At 32.5% G+C, this 18522-nt stretch overlaps 1 protein-coding gene across 1 annotated transcript in view; it reads left to right on the plus strand.

Moving 5' to 3' along the window:
- The window catches only part of Papss (3'-phosphoadenosine 5'-phosphosulfate synthase), a 35213-nt gene extending 17418 nt beyond the window's left edge, over positions 1-17795 (plus strand). The window contains exons 4-6 of the mRNA XM_072543056.1: positions 3849-4076; positions 12823-13125; positions 16578-17795. Of these exons, the coding sequence (XP_072399157.1) occupies positions 3849-4076; positions 12823-13125; positions 16578-16801 (755 nt within the window). The 3' untranslated portion in view covers positions 16802-17795. The remainder of the gene's footprint in view (positions 1-3848; positions 4077-12822; positions 13126-16577) is intronic.
- The last annotated feature ends 727 nt before the right edge of the window (positions 17796-18522 follow it).

Genomic DNA, 18522 nt, shown 5'->3' on the forward strand with positions numbered 1-18522 from the left:
GCGTTTTTCTAGCTGGGTCGGTTTGCTCCATCCGCATTACATGGCCTACCCACCTCAGACGTCCTATCTTTATGTGTTTTACGATATCTGGTTCCTGGTTTATCCTATAGAGTTCGAAGTTGTATCGTCTTCTCCAGACACCATTTTCATTTACCGCTCCATAGATGCGCCTTAGTATTTTTCTTTCGAAACATCCTAACATGTTTTCATTGCTTTTTGTTAAAGTCCAGGTTTCTGAACCATATGTTAGGACTGGGCGTATCATTGTTTTGTAGAGTTTTACTTTTGTATTTCTTGATATAACTGTAGATTTAAAAAGGAGATTAAGCCCAAAATAGCATCTATTAGCCGTGCAAATTCTGCGGTTTATCTCTGCGGTAGTGTCATTTTCAGTATTGACGAGCGTTCCCAGGTATACAAATTCGTTAACTGCTTCGATGACGTCATTTTCTATAACAAGTGGCCGTAGTGTTTGTGGTTACGTACCTATTTTCATGTATTTTGTTTTGTTGATGTTTATTATTAAACCCATTTTTGTAGCCGCTTCCTTTAATGCTACGTACGCCTCTCGTGCTGCGTTTTCCGTTCTCCCAACAATATTGATATCATCAGCATATGCTAAGATTTGCACAGATTTGTTATATATTGAACCGGTAGTTGTGATTTGTGACGTACGTATTACTTTTTCCAGAGCTAGATTGAATAGTATACAGGAGAGTGGGTCTCCCTGACGTAGCCCGTTATTTGTTTTAAAAGGTTCAGAGAGTTCCCCCTGGATTCGTACTTTGCATTCAACTTTTTCAAGGGTTAGTTTGGTTAAACTTACCAACTGATTTGGTACTCCTAGGTCTATCATTGCTCTAAACAATTCTCTTCTATTTACAGAGTCGTAGGCTGCCTTGTAGTCTATAAATATGTGGTGCGTGTCTACACCGTATTCCAGTGTTTTCTCTAGAATTTGTCTTAGGGTTGAAATCTGATGAATTGTTGATTTACCACCTCTGAAACCAGCCTGATATTGTCCTATTATTCGCTCTGCATATGGTGCCATACGATGGCATAGTATATTGGAGAATATTTTATACGCTGCATTTAGGAGCGTAATTCCTCGATAGTTAGAGCATTCAAAGATATCACCCTTTTTGTGTATGGTGCAAAGTATTCCAATATTCCAATCATTGGGAAGGGACTTCTGTATCCATATTTCTTTTATAAGCTGCTGTAGGGCTATTATGATATCGTGGCCACCTTCTTTATATAATTCCGCTGGGAGATTATCTATTCCGGGTGATTTGTTTCTGGCTAGTTTGTTTACAGCGTCTTTAACTTCCAGGATCGTTGGTGGATCCTCCTCCCTCTCGTCTGCTCCGCTTACCTCTCAGCTTTCGTCTTCCGGGTTTTCTTCTTCCTCTATATTAAGTATCTGGTTAAAATATTCCGTCCATCGGTTTAGTACGTCTGTTCTTGTTGTTAAGAGATCGCCATTTAAACTTCTTACAATTGCAACTATTCATCTTAATACTTAAGTCATCTTCAGTCATCACCTTCGTTCTGGCAAGCTTGCAACAAGGATGGTGCTCTAAGCTGGCAAGTGAACACACATTTTAACATTATACTATTCATATTCGGTAGTCAGCCACCTCTAGTTGAGTATCAAAAATGTAGACAATAATAATTGTTTCTGAGAAAATTTTCTGGGAAATGATAAAAGTTATGATTATAGATAATATATCAACTCATAAAATATTAAATTTTAAAAAAGTTCTGACACGAGGTCGTTGTCAGAGGATTTCACTTTAGGGGAACATACACATCTCTGCTTGAAAAAAGGACTGTAGAGTCCTGCGATTGATACCAGCCAACTGACTGTTCATATATTAAAAATATTAAGAATAATAAAAAAAATGTATTTCTTCTTCGGCTTTTCCCATTATGAGTTCGCCGTTTTCGTCCTCCACAGCACTCTATTCTCCCAGTCACCTTCTCTGAGGTCTCTATCTATCATAGCATTTCCGACGTATGTTTTCCATCTTGTAGCAGGTCTTCCTCTACGTCTTCTTCCCGGCGGGTCCCAGTTTAATATTCTTTTCGGCCACCTATGCTCTGGCATTCTTTGTACATGCCCGTACCACTGCAGGGCTCTGTTTTCCAACTTTTTTGTAATTGAGCATTTTACTTCCATTCTGTTCCATATTTCCTCCGTTCTTATTCTATCCGCTCCTGTGATTTGTAGACATCTTCTCATAAAGTCCAGTTCAATTGTTCTTATTTTATTTCGTATTGTTGTTGTCATTGGCCATACTTCCGCTCCATATAGGGCAATATTCATCACTATGCTTTGAAAGATCCTCTTTTTGTTTTCTTTGGTTAGAGTGTTGTTCCATATCACTCCATGAAGTGCTCTTGTGGCTTGTTTTCCCCGTGCTATTTTCATTTCTATCTTTTACCATCTTGGCTAATCATTGACCCTAAATACTTAAAAGCCTTACAACTCTTAATAGTCTCTTCTTCTAAACTTAAGTTCAAATCTGCAACCTCGGGTCCAGTACATAAGTATTCGGTCTTGCACATATTTATCTTGAGTCCCCAAAGTTCATATTCTTCCTTTAATTTCCTTATCATATATTCCATATCCTCCCTGTCTTGTGCAAAAATGACTGGATCATCTGCGAAAAGTAGTGAATGTAATATATTCTCTTGTACTGGTATGCCCATTGTTCCGCATTTTCTATACCATCTTTTCAAAGCCTGATCTATATATATATGTTAAAAAGTGTAGGTGAGAGACCACATCCCTGTTTGAGGCCTTTTGTTGCGGTGATTGTTTTTGTTATTTCATTACCTAACTTTATTTGCACTTGTGTTTCTTTATACAGTATTTGTGTTATATTCACCCATTTCTCTCTAACGCGCATTCTTCTCATTGCTCCCATAGTTGTTTCCTGGGCACGCTATCGTATGCTTTCTCTAAGTCGATAAAGGTCATATGTGTTTTTTTAATGTTTTTTCTTTGTTCTTTTCAATCACCTGTCTCATAATGAATATATTATCTAAACATGATCTGGCTTTTCGGAATCCGGCTTGTTCTTCGCTATAATGGTCCATGTGTTGTTCTAGTTTTTCTTTTATAACTGATGAAAAGATTCTTGCTATTGAAGGCATTACACTGATCCCTCTGTAGTTATTTGGTGACCTTTTGTCACCTTTTTTGAAAATGGAGCACATGTATGATAAATTCCACTCATCGGGAATCTTCTCTCCTGCTTCGATTTTATTGAACAACATTCGTATAAAGGATACTATCCTTGCGCCTCCATATTTCAGCAGTTCCATTTTTATGTTCCCTGGTCCTGGTGCTTTATTGTTTTTGGATTTCTTTAGTGCTTTATTTATATCTTCCTCTGTGATTTCTGCTTCCTCAGTTATTATTGTCACAGGGTCGTATGAGATATATTCCGGCCTATTCTCCTGCAATAATTTTGTGTAATGCTTTGTCCACTCTTTTGATGTAATTATCTGTATGGTATTTTTACTTCGTTTATTACTTCTGATATTTTTTATTTTTTTCCATGCTTCCGTTGATCTGTTATACCCTATCGTGTTGTCTAAAAAATGTATTTAGTAAGCTTAAATACTTTCTCCAAACATATACTTTCTTCTTGTTCTTATAATACATAACCTGCTTGTGAGTGTTTCAATATGTATCATTAAATCAGGAATTTTTTTTATACTAAGATATTAACTTAATAGTGCCCACATCTATCACGATTGTGTACCATTAACAGCCCTCTAGGTTAACCACAATTGCGTTTAATTTTCACCTTTTACGCCACACGTCTCAATTTTAGGTGACTTGGAAGTATTCCAAAGGATAAAATGGAATGATGGACTAGATAAGTATCGATTGACGCCCAATGAACTCAGGAACAAGTTTAAAGCTATGGGAGCTGATGCAGTTTTCGCCTTCCAACTGAGGAACCCCATTCACAACGGTCATGCTTTATTAATGACAGACACGAAGAGGCAACTACAAGAAAGGGGTTACAAGAAACCTGTCCTACTTCTCCATCCTTTAGGTAACGTATTTTATACAATAATCACAAAATAATACATTTACAAAAAATTTATTTAGTCTATAAAGATTGAAAATTATATATATATATATATATATATATATATATATATATATATATATATATATATATATATATATATATATATATATATATATATATATATATATATATACAGATTGAACCAATTTAAAACGGAACATACAATTTAATATATGTCTGTTTGAACTGCATTTGAAATAGTGGACCAATATAAAACTTGGACAAAAATAAATACATACCCGGTGATAGACATTGTATAAAATATCGTTCAACTATCTGTCTCCTTTAAAGGAAAGAGGAGTTTGCCTAATAGTCGGAGAGATAGAGCCGAAATTTTGAACTGATCAGTAATATGACATTTCTCTATTGGAATATATTCATTGTATCTGGGTTAAGACTTTGCCTTACAGGCGGACGTCCCTCGTGGTACAGGGGGTGGCTATACAGGGATGAAGTTGAAATTTTTTTCGGAAAAATTAACGATCGATAATATGGCTGAAAATTTGCCCAGAGTAAGATCTTGGTATAACTAGACGAAATCCCAAAGGGCGGACGCGAGAGTGGATACATAAGGGGTGGCGGACAGGGGTGAAGTTGCAATTTTTTGGGGAAAAATTAACGATAAGTAATATGTCCGCCATTTTCATGGCTTATTATTTAGCCCCTAAAAACTCTAAATCCAAAAGGGCGGACAGCTGGGTTGGTACAGAGAGCCACAAAACGGGGTCAAATGTACCACTTGCCTGCGCATTTTAGGTCTCGGTAACAATTTTCAAACTGATTTTATTATGATATTTTTATACCGATTGATTTGAAAATTTGTATGCTCACTGCTGTTACTATTCTGAGAAGCGTCAAGTAGAGTTTTCCTCAAAATTTTCCAAAAAAATTTCCGTAAATGAAAATTTTCGTAATTTTTTGAGGTAAAATCTAATTTGTAGAATCCTTTCAATTTTCTGTAAGTTATACCATGATTTTTTTCCAAAAATTTTCAAACGATTTTTCCGATAAGAAAAAAAAAATTTAGAAAAACTTCGTCATTTTTCTCACTCTCATTGATGTTATCACATTCATAATCTTCGTCACTTTTACTTTCAATAATATCACATTCATTATCTGCTTCATTTTCAATCACTACTTCTCGAACTGATTCTGGCATCTGAGGTCCACTAAACCATTTGAATTTATATGTTTCATCTTCAAACTCCCAACCATGTTCTTCAACAATCAATTCTGTTGGTACTTTTTTATGAGCATTTGTCCAAATATTTGAAATATAATGAGCTCGCAGTAGATGTTGGTGTAATTCATCTTGACATGGTGGTAAGCTTGAAGCATCGAAATTTTTTAGTTTTTTTTTAAGGCTCGTTCACATCATGCAACTTATACTGCCGGTTAAATAGTAAAAATCTGACATCGTTTACTTTTCTTTTTGGAATTGTTCTCGTCAGTCCTGTTCCATATAAGTGACTAAGGTTTCAAAAACTTCATTACAATCGAAGTCAGTCAAATCGAAGTTGAATAAAAGCATCTTGATACTTATTACATTTAGCGCATGCGTCTAGAATTACTGATCTAAATGAACGCGCATCATTATTATTTTAATATTTTAAAATAATAATGATGCAAAATTAATGTCCAAACAGAATTTGTAAAATTATAATTAACTAATGAAAAAAAATTCAATCAACTTGAAAGTTAAAAAAAAATCGGTTGCCTGTAAAGTCGGTTTTACGGGCGAAGATTTTACGTGACAACGTCTTTTTCTCGGTAGAATATTTATTGATATGAATATTATTAAATTGCACAATAGGAACAAGGAATTGAATGAAAATAAGAATTGCACAAATTTTAACTATAGAAATATATTTTGTTTACTAAAACATTGTACATGTAAACTTAAACTTAACTAATTTCTATTTGAGTGATTTTGTTGAGGATAGGATGATGATAGGAGAAATATGAAATGAAAGGAAGTGTTTCTGCTGTAATGTGTCTTGAACGCCAAGAACGCTCGAGAAAGACAGAGACACAAGCACGGAAGCACGCACCGATTCAACGCGCCTAATTCTCTAGTGCTGCGCGCGCAGCGGACCGATCATGTTTGAGTGGGAGAGAGACGCAAGGCATTCGCCGGTCCGGCGGGCCTCTCTCTCGTTCGGTGACTCACTGTAACAGACGTGAGCGGGCGTTACACTTTTTCATGAATGACTCCGAGCCACAACCTAATTTAAGACGTTGTCACGTCAAAAAAATATTGAAAATATCTACAAAGTAAATTTCAAAACTTAAAAAATTGATAATTCCACTATTAAATTGATTTTTATTAATAATTATTTATAAAATGTTAAAGGAATTCTACAATTTGAATTTTACCTATTGATAAATAGAAATAATATATTTTGTATTTGATTATTAATGTAATAATAAATCAAATTTTTCTTATATCTGAACAATCATTATTTATGCAATGTAAATTTAAAAACCTTTTTATTGTAATAAAAAATAAGTAAAATTACTATTTGTTATACCAAAAATATTTAATAGTTAACATTATAAATTCGGCCCTATCTCTTGGACTATAAGGAAGCGATAAGTGGATTGACAGCATAATAACTGCTTTTTAAGTCTAGTTTTTCAGTGATTCTAGGCAACCTATTTGGGTGGAGTTTTGACTTGTTCTTGAATGAGTTCCGAATCCAGTAGCCCGCTGAAGTATTGGATTTTTATAATATAATTATTTGACAACCTTTTGTTGGCCAACCACCTAGAGCGGAGTTGAGCCGAAATACATTGATTTCGTATGTTCCGTTTTAAATTCGTTCAATCTGTATATATATATATATATATATATATATATATATATATAGGGTTTTTATCGCGGTTCTCAAAGCTTGTAAGCACTTTTTGAAATTATCTTTATTGTATCTATTATGAAACACACATATATATCTAACATAACCAATGTAAAATTTAAAATAAACTATCTTTAAAATGAAGCTAATTAAATTATATAGACAATGTAAATTTTAAACAAACTATCTTTAAAATTGAAATTGTTATGACACTAACTAAATTATATTAACAAAATTTTGTACCTTTCTGTCACTGAATGCCTAAATGAACTGTTCTCCACTATATAGATTTTAATCACCACTCAATGTCTTCGTTCTCAGCCTCGGTTATCCTTGTTTTTGTGAAATTCCTTTTTCCAATTATCAGCTTCCAACAATTTAAAATATTTTTCTTCTTAATAGCATTTATATTTATTCTTCTTTTTAATATACCAATATCCAATCACCAAATATATTATATAATTTTTTACATGTACATAACATAATTTTTAATCTTCAATAATATTTTTCTAATATACTTTCCAATACTATCAAATTTTAATACTAAATCACTGATTATTGCATACTTTATACTTTCTTCCTAATTCTGACTGACTAAACTTGAACTTAGTGAACAACTGACTTCACTAACTGTAACTAACTGTGTCTGTCTTCTTAATAACTAACTGTCTGACCTTATACTGACTTCATAGTAAGTGTCCTGACCCCCTTACTGACTGACTGACTGGCCATTTTGAATCCAAATCACCGAGTATTTATACCTTTTCAATGTTCCAGAACTATCTGGCAAGAAATCCTATTCGAATTGTTCTATATATGAATGTTCTCGAAAAAGTAGATGTTCGATTATGTCCATTTCACAGACATAACCCTATTCGCGAAGGTTCTACCGTAAACAAAGGTTATATTCTGTGTTCTAGAGAATTCTTTACTTTTCTATCGAGAATTTTATTGACATTTAGGCTTTTTAGATCAGAATATAAACTTATATGTAAATTAAACAACCTAAATTAATAAACTACACTATTTCAAATCCGTAATTATATGTAAATTAAACATCTCAAACCAATAAATAACCCCACTTCTACATTCGCAACCATCACTTAAACGTCACCTCGGAGTATATTTGGTTGCCTATGCACATGGCTCACTTAAATATATTTACAATATTATAATTATTAAAAAAAAAACTTTTTACACTTATTATATGCTAATTTCTTAAGAATACCCTCATATAAATATATTCTATAGTATATAACTTATTAAAATAACCAAATACTTTTTATATCTAATATTATCTAGTGTATAACTTATAAATTATTTTTAATCACTATTTTTCTTTCTCCTATATTCAATATCATTTCAATATATATATATATATATATATATATATATATATATATATATATATATATATATATATATATATATATATATATATATATATATATATATATATATATATATATATATATATATATATATATAGTTCTGAAGCTATTTTCTTGTGGCATTTTAAATTAATTACTATTTAAATGGGAATAAGCCACAATTAAAGGTTAAAATACGTTTACTGACGTTTCAATTTCCACTTCGGAAATCGTTCTCAAAATACGGAAATTGTTTCCGTACAATTCCGTGGAAAGTGGAAATTGAAACGCCAATAAAAGTATTTTAACCTTTAATTGTGGCTTATTCCCATTTAAATAGTAATTAATATATATATATATATATATATATATATATATATATATATATATATATATATATATATATATTGGTTTTACGTAATATCTCTTTCCTACTAATATAATTTAAAACCATGAAAATCAGCCGTTTGGTGCTATACAATAGAACACATTAATCAAAGAGCAATATGAAGGAGGCCGGTGATTATCATTATTATCCAGATTTAGCCATACGGCTCACACTCTCTCTAAGGAGAAAATTCACTCATCCCAGATACCTACGGTATCAAAAGACTTGAGCTCTGGTGGGACTCTTTCCGTGCTATCGAGCCCTAGGTGACTTGGTATGCTGGAGTATCTCCCAAAATTTAGGAGGTTTTTGGGATGTACTTGGCGATCTTTTTATTGTATTTAACATGTAAATTATTGGGTATCGCCACATTAATAAGTGTTATTTGCCTAGTAAGTTTATTAACTAGTATGAGATCCGGTCTATTATGTGCCACTGGTTGGTCTGTGAGCACAGTGCGGTCCCAATATAGCTTGTAGTTGTCATTTTCAAGCATTTTGTCAGGGACAAATTGATAATAAGAAAGATGGTCGGTTTGGAGAAGTCCCACTTTGTCAGCTACTTCTTGGTGGAGAATTTTTCCTAGTCATGGCTTTCTTTATAATCAGTTCCGACAAACGCCTGCAGTTCACGTTAAGATGTTGGATGGTTTCTTGGGCTTGACATCCATATCAGCATTTATCATTTTGGACTTTAACAATATATTTCAGGTAATTTTTAGTTGGAATAACCTGATCCTGAATGGCAAGTAGAAAGCCTTCAGTCTCTGGAGACATTGTTCCTGATGTCAACCAATAGTTCGACGCTGTATTGTCGACATATTCTTGGCTGATCTTATTGAGATGTCGCCCATGCAGAGGTTTAGATTTAGGTCCAGGTGCAGATTTTTTCTTGCTGAGTCAGGTGGTTTATGCGCATTTCTTGTTCCCTCAGTTTAAGCGGCGTTGTATCATCTACTGCGCAAATTGCTTGATATAAGGTAGATGTCTCAGCCTGCACCTGAAAATAAGTTCTTAAATTAGCAACCTGTTTATCCAGTTGCTCACCTATGTCTGTAAGTTCTCTCTACTGCACTGCGCGGATGGTGTTTTTGCGCCCTTGTGAGAAGTATTCTTACTTTCCGCCGAAGACTCTCTATATCCGTTTTTGACCACTTTATAATATCAAATGAGTAGCTAAGCGCGGAATAGGCGTACGTATTTAATGCCTTAACAAATTTTTGCTATTAAGATATGACCGATTTAGTTGTCTTACTTTTCGTAAGAACTCGGAAGTTAGTTCGGTTTTCATTTGTTTATGGTCAATTTTCCACACTTTCTTTACTCCGAGATATTTGTACATATCGTTGTCACCCATTGCCTCGATGTTTTGGCCATCTTGCATATCGATACCACCGAGCTGAACCTTTCCTCTGACTATATTTAGTATACGGCACTTGTCTAGTCCAAATTGCATACTGATCTCATTTGAGAAAGTTTCTACAGTTTTTAGCATCTGATCTAGGTGGTTTCGAGTGGAAGCTATTAATTTAAAATCATACATATCATGGCTAGGCAGAACCAGAGTGGACTAAATGAGTTCCCCTGGAAAAGGCCCTGGTTAATTGGGATATCTTCAGTTTCGATATTGGTTTCACCAGGTATTTGAGGGTGAATTTTAGTCTTCCACTCTATCATTATATGCTTCAAAAAGATCACTGGATTATTATTGACTTTATATATTTTCAATATATCTATAGTAGAAACCCTCAATTTAGAACAGTGATATCATAGTTTAAACGCCGAATATCCTCAAATTTAAATGTACACAGCGGCCCTCGAAAACTGCCTGTTTTCTCAATAGCAATTTGCGTTTCCTCATAAGAAATTACAGAATATATAAAGTAGTATATTTATTTGTGCTTCTCTATAGTAGACTTGACCAGAAGTTGTCGTAAAGTGTAGCCAATTCTTGTTCACAAGTAGTAATTATGGTCATACAAAACCTGTATTCTTCCACGCAGCGATTATTACCGTCATAAAAATACAAAAAAAACCTGATTTTTTCAATAGTAAAAAATTAAGCACAAAATTGTAATGAAATAAATTTTATTTATATGTTCCGTTTCGTTACATATTTAAATTTATAAAATAAAAATCGATATTTTAAAACAATATTTTTCAATCGTTTGGCAACTTTAAAATTAGCGACGGAACTCCGTTTCAATTCAGATCCACAGAAAGCCGTAAAACTAGTTTTTGTCGAGCGAGTGCCCATCAACAATAGTTCATTTACATTGGCGTGTCTGAGGGTAGGGTATTTTATGCGATAAGTTTGTGTTATTGATAAAACGTGTTATTGATAATACGAGTGTTATAGTTTGTCGTTTTATAGTAAATTTTTAGTTATATTCTGTGATTATTTGGTTTGAGTTTTATTGGAGTTGGACGAAAAACCGAGTTGTTCCAAGAGAAGACTGCAAAATTCTGATGTTGATTCCAAAAATGAAATGCCGCAAAAGAGAAGGAAAATGTTAACGTCCGAAGAGAAGGTAATAATACGAAACGTTTATGAAGGAATTGTCGGCAGAAAAATGGAATTAAATGTTAGCCAAGCGGTCGACATTTGTAGCAGTTTAACAAAAGTATCCGTTAGCTGTATTTATCGTGTACTGAAAAATACATCGGAAAATAAAAAGGTAAAACTAGAGGTAGGAAAAACATTGTTTTGGATGACGAGACAAGGAATATTATACATCGAAAAATTCATTCATTTTATTTTCGGAGTGAAATTCCAACACTGAAAAATATTTCTCAAGAGCTCGAAAACGATGACTCCTTACCCAAGATATCTCGTAGAGTCTTAACCAGGACCATGCGTGAAATGAACTTTCGATATGTAAAACTCAACAGAAAAAGTATGCTATTAGAAAAAAATAAAATTATTGTGCGGAGAAGAAAATATTTAGAAGAAATACGCAAAATTCGCAGCACTGGACGCAAAATATGTTATTTGGATGAAACCTGGATTAACCAAGGTTGGAAAAGGTCATACAGTTGGAAAAGTTTGGCAAGATTTAAATGTCAAAAGTAAACGCGAAGCATTTATAGAAGGCTGATATACAGGATTAAAAGCTCCATCAGGAAAGGGACGGCGTTAAATCGTCACCCATATAGGAAGTGATACAGGGTTTCTTGATGATGGTTTTCTTCAATTTGAGTCGAAAAAAACAGGTGATTATTAAAGAAATTGAAAGGGAGGATTCAAGAATGGCTTACAGAAAAGGGGATTGCATACGTAGAATCAATGCTCAAGATTTAGCTACTTGACATTGCACGGTTAAGGAAAATTGAATATCTTAAATATGCTGTAGATGAAACTGCAAAAGATTATGGTGTCAAAGTTCTGCGTCTACCACCTTATCATTGCGAACTTAATCCCATTGAACTTATCTGGGAGCAAGTGAAAGGAGAAGTAGCACGCAATAACAAAACGTTCAAATTAAACGAAATTAAGAAACTTTTGATTCAAGCAATCCTCCATGTAACTCCAGAGAAATGGGCTAAATGTATAGGCCACATAATTAAAGAAGAACATCGTATGTGGGAACTTCACACTCATATCAAAGTTTTACTAGAGCCAATTATAATTACACCAGGTGGTGAAGATAATGACAGCGATAGCAGCACTGCATCTTCAGGTTTAGACAGCGAATAATATTTTCTAATAGTTTAATAACAACATCAGCATAAAAAAACCAAAAACAAAAAAAAAACGAGAAGAACATGGATCCCTTAGCGCATCCTTTCTGTTGAGGCTCTATGATATTGTTTAGAGCACAGTGTTGGAAGACAAGTAATTGGGCGGTACTTGGCTGGATCTTGGGTGTTATTTTTATCCTTCGGTATTAGATAAGTGGTCCCCTGATTAAGAAATGGTGGTATTTCTTAATCACTGAACACTCCATGAGGCTTTCGCAGCCTTAGTTTTAACAATCCAATCATCTGGAAAGCATACTGTAGATCAATGTTCACTTTTACATTAGTCTTTTAATGTTTTTTAATGTTCGGCGACAAAAAAAAATATGGCACAGTTCAAAAATTTTGCTCTTTTAGGTGGTTGGATCAAAGACGATGACGTCCCTCTACCAACTAGGATCCTTCAACACCAAGCAGTTCTCGACGAAGGTCTTCTAGATCGCACCTCAACAGTATTAGCCATTTTCCCCAGTCCCATGATGTACGCAGGACCTACCGAAGTCCAATGGCATGCCAAAGCAAGAATGAACGCTGGTGCTAATTTCTATATCGTAGGTAGAGATCCAGCTGGCGTTACACATCCTGCCGGAAAAGAAGCATCTCCCGACGGCAATCTCTATGATCCTACACATGGTGGAAGGGTATTAAAGATGGCTCCAGGTAAGTAGTTATCCGACTTTGTTTTGTTTTTATTGAAACTGTTGGCACTAGGTTTTCCAGACTAATTATTTTTCCTGTATAAGCTTTGTAATGTAATTCATATTGTGACTTTAATGGCTAATTGGTGTACCCAGTTTTATGGTGTCCTTAAAGAAATTTTCTTCTCTTAGTTTTATGTAAACTCTGCTTCGTGGCCTTATTTTGTCTTTTGTTATATTGTGTTTTTTTAATGTATTCACTGATTCTAATTGTTTTGTAAAACAGAAGATTATTCTACACTTATTTACTTTTATAATTTTCTTTGGTAAATGTTTAGTTGGGTTCTTGAATAATAACTATTACTTGAGATTAAGTTATCTTTACCCCAGCTTCTATATAAGTTTTTATAACTACTTCCCGGTCATGCCCGGATAACACTTAACCTAACTTATTCCTAACCATAGAATAACCGAACACACATAGAAGCGACATAACGGTCCAAAAGCGTGTACCATTTTTGTATACGCATGCCTGATTCTGGTTGTTTAACTGTCAAAAACACGTGCTTATTCTTTAATTCTGGTTGTTTTCGAGGGTCCGGAGGCGTCTATGGTAAATACTCGACACAACAAGTGCATTTGACCATTTATATAATTTATTTATAGTTAAAAGTTTATAGTTATAGTTAAATATATAAGTTTATAGTTAAAAGTTTAATTTATATTTAAAATGTCTGGATATATTTGTGCGATTCGCGGATGTTCATCTGTGACAGGAAAAGGAATAAGTTTATTTAGATTTCCTAACAATAATAACAGGTAATTACTATTGCTTTGTAATTATTATTAGTTATTACATAATAGTATTGGTTTGACTTTCGAACAGTAAGCCGACGCCGACGTGTCTGTCCGAGCTATAAAAAATAAACTTTGGTCTGCCAAGGGATAGTTCAAAATGAAAACATTAAATTTGGTGTCAGTGCTATTTCTTTTATTGAAAAACGCAAGTCTCCGAAGGCTCAGGTCAAAAAATCAACATATGGTGGCCTGGTGTCAGCGCGCTCGAAGACAACAATACGAATATAGTATTTTTAGGAAATAAAAATATATAGAGGGTTTTATACACGAGAATATTTGATTTAAGAGCTTAGGCGCAAAATTTCGGGCAAATGTTTTTTAAATGTATTCATTTTTTTCGAATCCTGAAAAAACTAATAAGTATTTTTGAAAAATTGATACGCAGAATGAAAGACCACATTATTACTGAGGGCCAAAAGTCTCCGAAAACTTCTATAATGTTTATTTTAATAAGTTACAGGGGTGAAAAAAAAAGAGAAAATTTAGTGTGATTTTTAATTTCAAATATCTCATTCAAAAAAACTTTTTGTTTATTCTAAGGGACTTTCGGCCCTCGGTAATAATGTAATCTTTCATTCTGTGTTTAAATTTTTTAAAAATATTTGTTAGTTTTCTCAGGATTACTTAAACTACGTTCTAGGACTACGCTCTTAAACGAAACAAAGAAATTACTAAAATGCTCAAACTAAAAATTGTTGGAAACATAATTAGACCGATAATTGGGAAAATCTTAAAATTACAACAGAACAAGACTTCAAAATTGCAAAAACATGGTTGCAAATAAACAAACTTACATTAAATTATGAAAAAACTAAATAGGTACTCATCTACTTTTTGCTATATACAAAAGTTTTCTGCCAATTTTTAATTCGTTAAATATAAATAAAAAAGATCAAATATATGAATCGAAGTACATAAAATATTTAGGAGTTTTAAATGGGAATTACAAATAAAAAATATTAAAACTTTATTTGTTGCATATCTCAATATTTAGTGACTTTTTGTGACTTAGTCAGGAGAAAACTGTAAATTTATTAAGATTAGATATTGACAAAAGTTAAATATTTTATTACTTACAATATACTTAGAATATACTAATACTCTTATAGTTGTAAGTAATAAAGTATTATTTATAAATACAGAAAAAGTTCTTTGTTTAAAATTTGTTCTGTTAAAAATTTGTAGTGCCAAAGTGTGGATAGAAGCTTGCAGACGAGAAGATTTGTTATTCAAAATGGATTCACTTTATAATAATTATAGGATTTGTGAACTGCATTTTGAAGATAATGTTATTGTAAAAGGAAATAGAAGAAAAACATTGGCGCATGACGCAGTACCTTCAATGATCTTTGTTATTTATATTTAATGAATTAAAAATTGGCAGACAACTTTTGTATATAGCAAAAAGTAGATGAGTACCTATTTAGTTTTTTCATAATTTAATGTAAGTTTGTTTATTTGCAACCATGTTTTTGCAATTTTGAAGTCTTGTTCTGTTGTAATTTTAAGATTTTTAGTAATTTCTTTGTTTCGCTTAAGAGCGTAGGCGCAAAATTTCGGGCCAATGCTTTTTAAATACAATCATTTTTTTCGAATCCTGAGAAAACTAACAAATATTTTTGAAAAATTTAAACACAAAATGAAAGATTATATTATTACCGAGGGCCGAAAGTCCCTTAGAATAAACAAAAAGTTTTTTTGAATGAGATATTTGAAATTAAAAATCACACTAAATTTTCTCTTTTTTTTTTTTCACCCCTGTAACTTATTAAAATAAACATTATAGAAGTTGTCAGGGACTTTCGGCACTCAGTAATAATGTAGTCTTTCATTCTGCGTATCAATTTTTCAAAAATACTTATTAGGTTTTTCAGGATTCGAAAAAAATGAATACATTTAAAAAACATTTGCCGGAAATTTTGCGCCTACGCTCTTAAGAATTTATATTGTGTGATATGCCCACTGACTATTAATTTTCTGGTTGTTAGCTGTCATTGGCGGCTTTGCCACGTAACTTCAAAGGACTGTCGCTTCTCTGTGTTCGGTTGTTCTCTGTTCCTAACCCTCAATCTCTACGTACATGCCATCTATATAGGCAACCAAAGATACACTAACAGAACAGTAAAGTATTGCCATGTTGTAACTTTCATACCTGTTAACGACTTTCTGCAGACAATACAGAGTTAATTCTAATATTTCTTCAATAAATGCATATTTAAAACGCAAATGCATATTTAAAACCAATGTGGACCAACCTAAAATATGCTCCTACCACATAAAAATCGAAAAAAAATTTCTACATATAAATATTTATATTCTGATAAAAAAACAAATTTTTAATAGAAAATTTTGGGAAACATATAATTCACTACTGTATTTATGAAAAATCTGAAGTATAAAAGGTACAATTATTGAAAGTTTTCAATTTACCTATTTAATATAATAAATATACTTAAAAATTCATAGTGCGTTTTGTTAAATGTTATGTTGATTTTTTTCTGCATATTATTGACAAAAGTTATGCATATTTATACGCATATACTTTACCTTTTAAAATGCATATTTGCCTAAGTCTGGCAGTAAATAACACTAATGTTATAAATTTCCTAATTTTAGGTTTAAATTCACTAGAAATCATTCCGTTCAGAGTGGCAGCTTACGATAAGAAGCATAAAAAAATGGATTTCTTCGACGTTTCCCGTAAAGAAGATTTCGAGTTCATATCAGGTACCAAGATGAGAACTCTGGCTAGGAACGGTGACACTCCCCCTGATGGTTTCATGGCACCGAAAGCATGGGATGTACTAGCTGGATATTATCAAAGTTTATCCAAATGTTAACTATGTCTCATATATGATTTATATTTGTATATACAACTAAAATCATGATGTTACACGAAATGGTTTAACGAACATTTCCAAACAAAACTTACAATGTGGTACCCGGATTGAGTGTACAGTATTGTCCTTTTCCAATCGGTTTCCGGAGTGTGGTTTTTTAATTTGGTATTTTAACTAACGTTTTAGAACCACTTACATTGTTTATCGACCTTTATCCATCCAGTCCTGAATGTAGGTCTCTCCTAATTGCTTTTATAGATCTTTATCCTGCACAAATCTCATCCACTGTTCGTTCATTCATTCAAATCCAGGAGTTTTTAGTATATCTTAATAATTTTTAACGAAGAATATATATATACATATATATCCTCTAAAATAACAGCTGAACTGGTAGATGAAAAAGGGGGGTTGAGGTTAATTGGGTATACAGCTGATTAAAAGCCAAGTGTACTCTGTTTAACAATTCATTATATTTCGCCAATTTTCATTGGCATCATCAGATGAGAGCTACAATTATTTAAAACATGGTAAAATACAATTTAATAATATTTTGTTGTTTATATACTTACTTAATTGAGGTTAATGGCAGTGCGATTTATTTTAATAAATAGACATTATAAATAGACACATATAACTATTAAATAATTAATACAACACATAATGTAATTTCAAAAAAATTTTCAACTATAACACACCTTACAGTAAATATTAATCAAATAAACAACTACTACGTCAACACCATGGAACTAATCATCTTCACAAAAGTCAATTAATAACATTCGATATTTGATAGTTCTAGTACTTAACCTTAATGACATTTACCGAACTAAACGTTGTGTCTGTTTTATTTTTAATTTAAATTGTATTTGTTTCCTATATTTTAATTTGTAATCAACATCAACTACAATCAACATTATTCCAACAAAAAATTGTTACTTGATGGTATTAAAATAAATCGCACTGCCATTAACCTCAATTAAGTAAGTATATAAACAACAAACTATTATTAAATTGTATTTTACCATGTTTTAAATAATTGTAGCTCTCATCTGATGATGCCAATGAAAATTGGCGAAATATAATGAATTGTTAAACATAGTACACTTGGCTTTTAATCAGCTGTATACCCAATTAACCTCAACCCCCCCTTTTTCATATACATATATATATATATATATATATATATATATATATATATATATATATATATATATATATATATATATATAAATTAAGGATCACTCAGAAGAGTGGTGGGTTTTTTCGGTCAAAAGGTGGAGAAAAAAGACAATGTTGATGGCTACTTCATCTATTTATTGAAGACGTTTCGCTTTCTTAATCAGAAAGCATCATCAGTTCATCTAAAAAGAACAATATGAAAAAAACCACACAAGCATGGAAAAGTTGTTACATGTGTTACCTTAAAAAGATATGTAGCAGTCAGTGATATTAAAGTTGTAAAGACACTTAAGTAAATGGACATTATACGATTACGATGTATAAACACTAAATTGAACTAAATAAGTTAACAATTTGTTCAAACTAAGCACAGCAAAAAGAACATGTGGTTTTGTTTTATATATATATATGTCAAACCAGTTGACGTATCTTCGTCAGACTAGATGAACACGGACCAAATCTTAGGAATAAGCAAGTCTCACACATGAATACGCAACAGGAAAACCTCAGCACTTTTAAACAGATCACAGTGATCTCACAAA

This window comes from Diabrotica undecimpunctata, chromosome 9, assembly GCF_040954645.1.
Source record: "Diabrotica undecimpunctata isolate CICGRU chromosome 9, icDiaUnde3, whole genome shotgun sequence".
Lineage (NCBI taxonomy): Eukaryota > Metazoa > Arthropoda > Insecta > Coleoptera > Chrysomelidae > Diabrotica > Diabrotica undecimpunctata.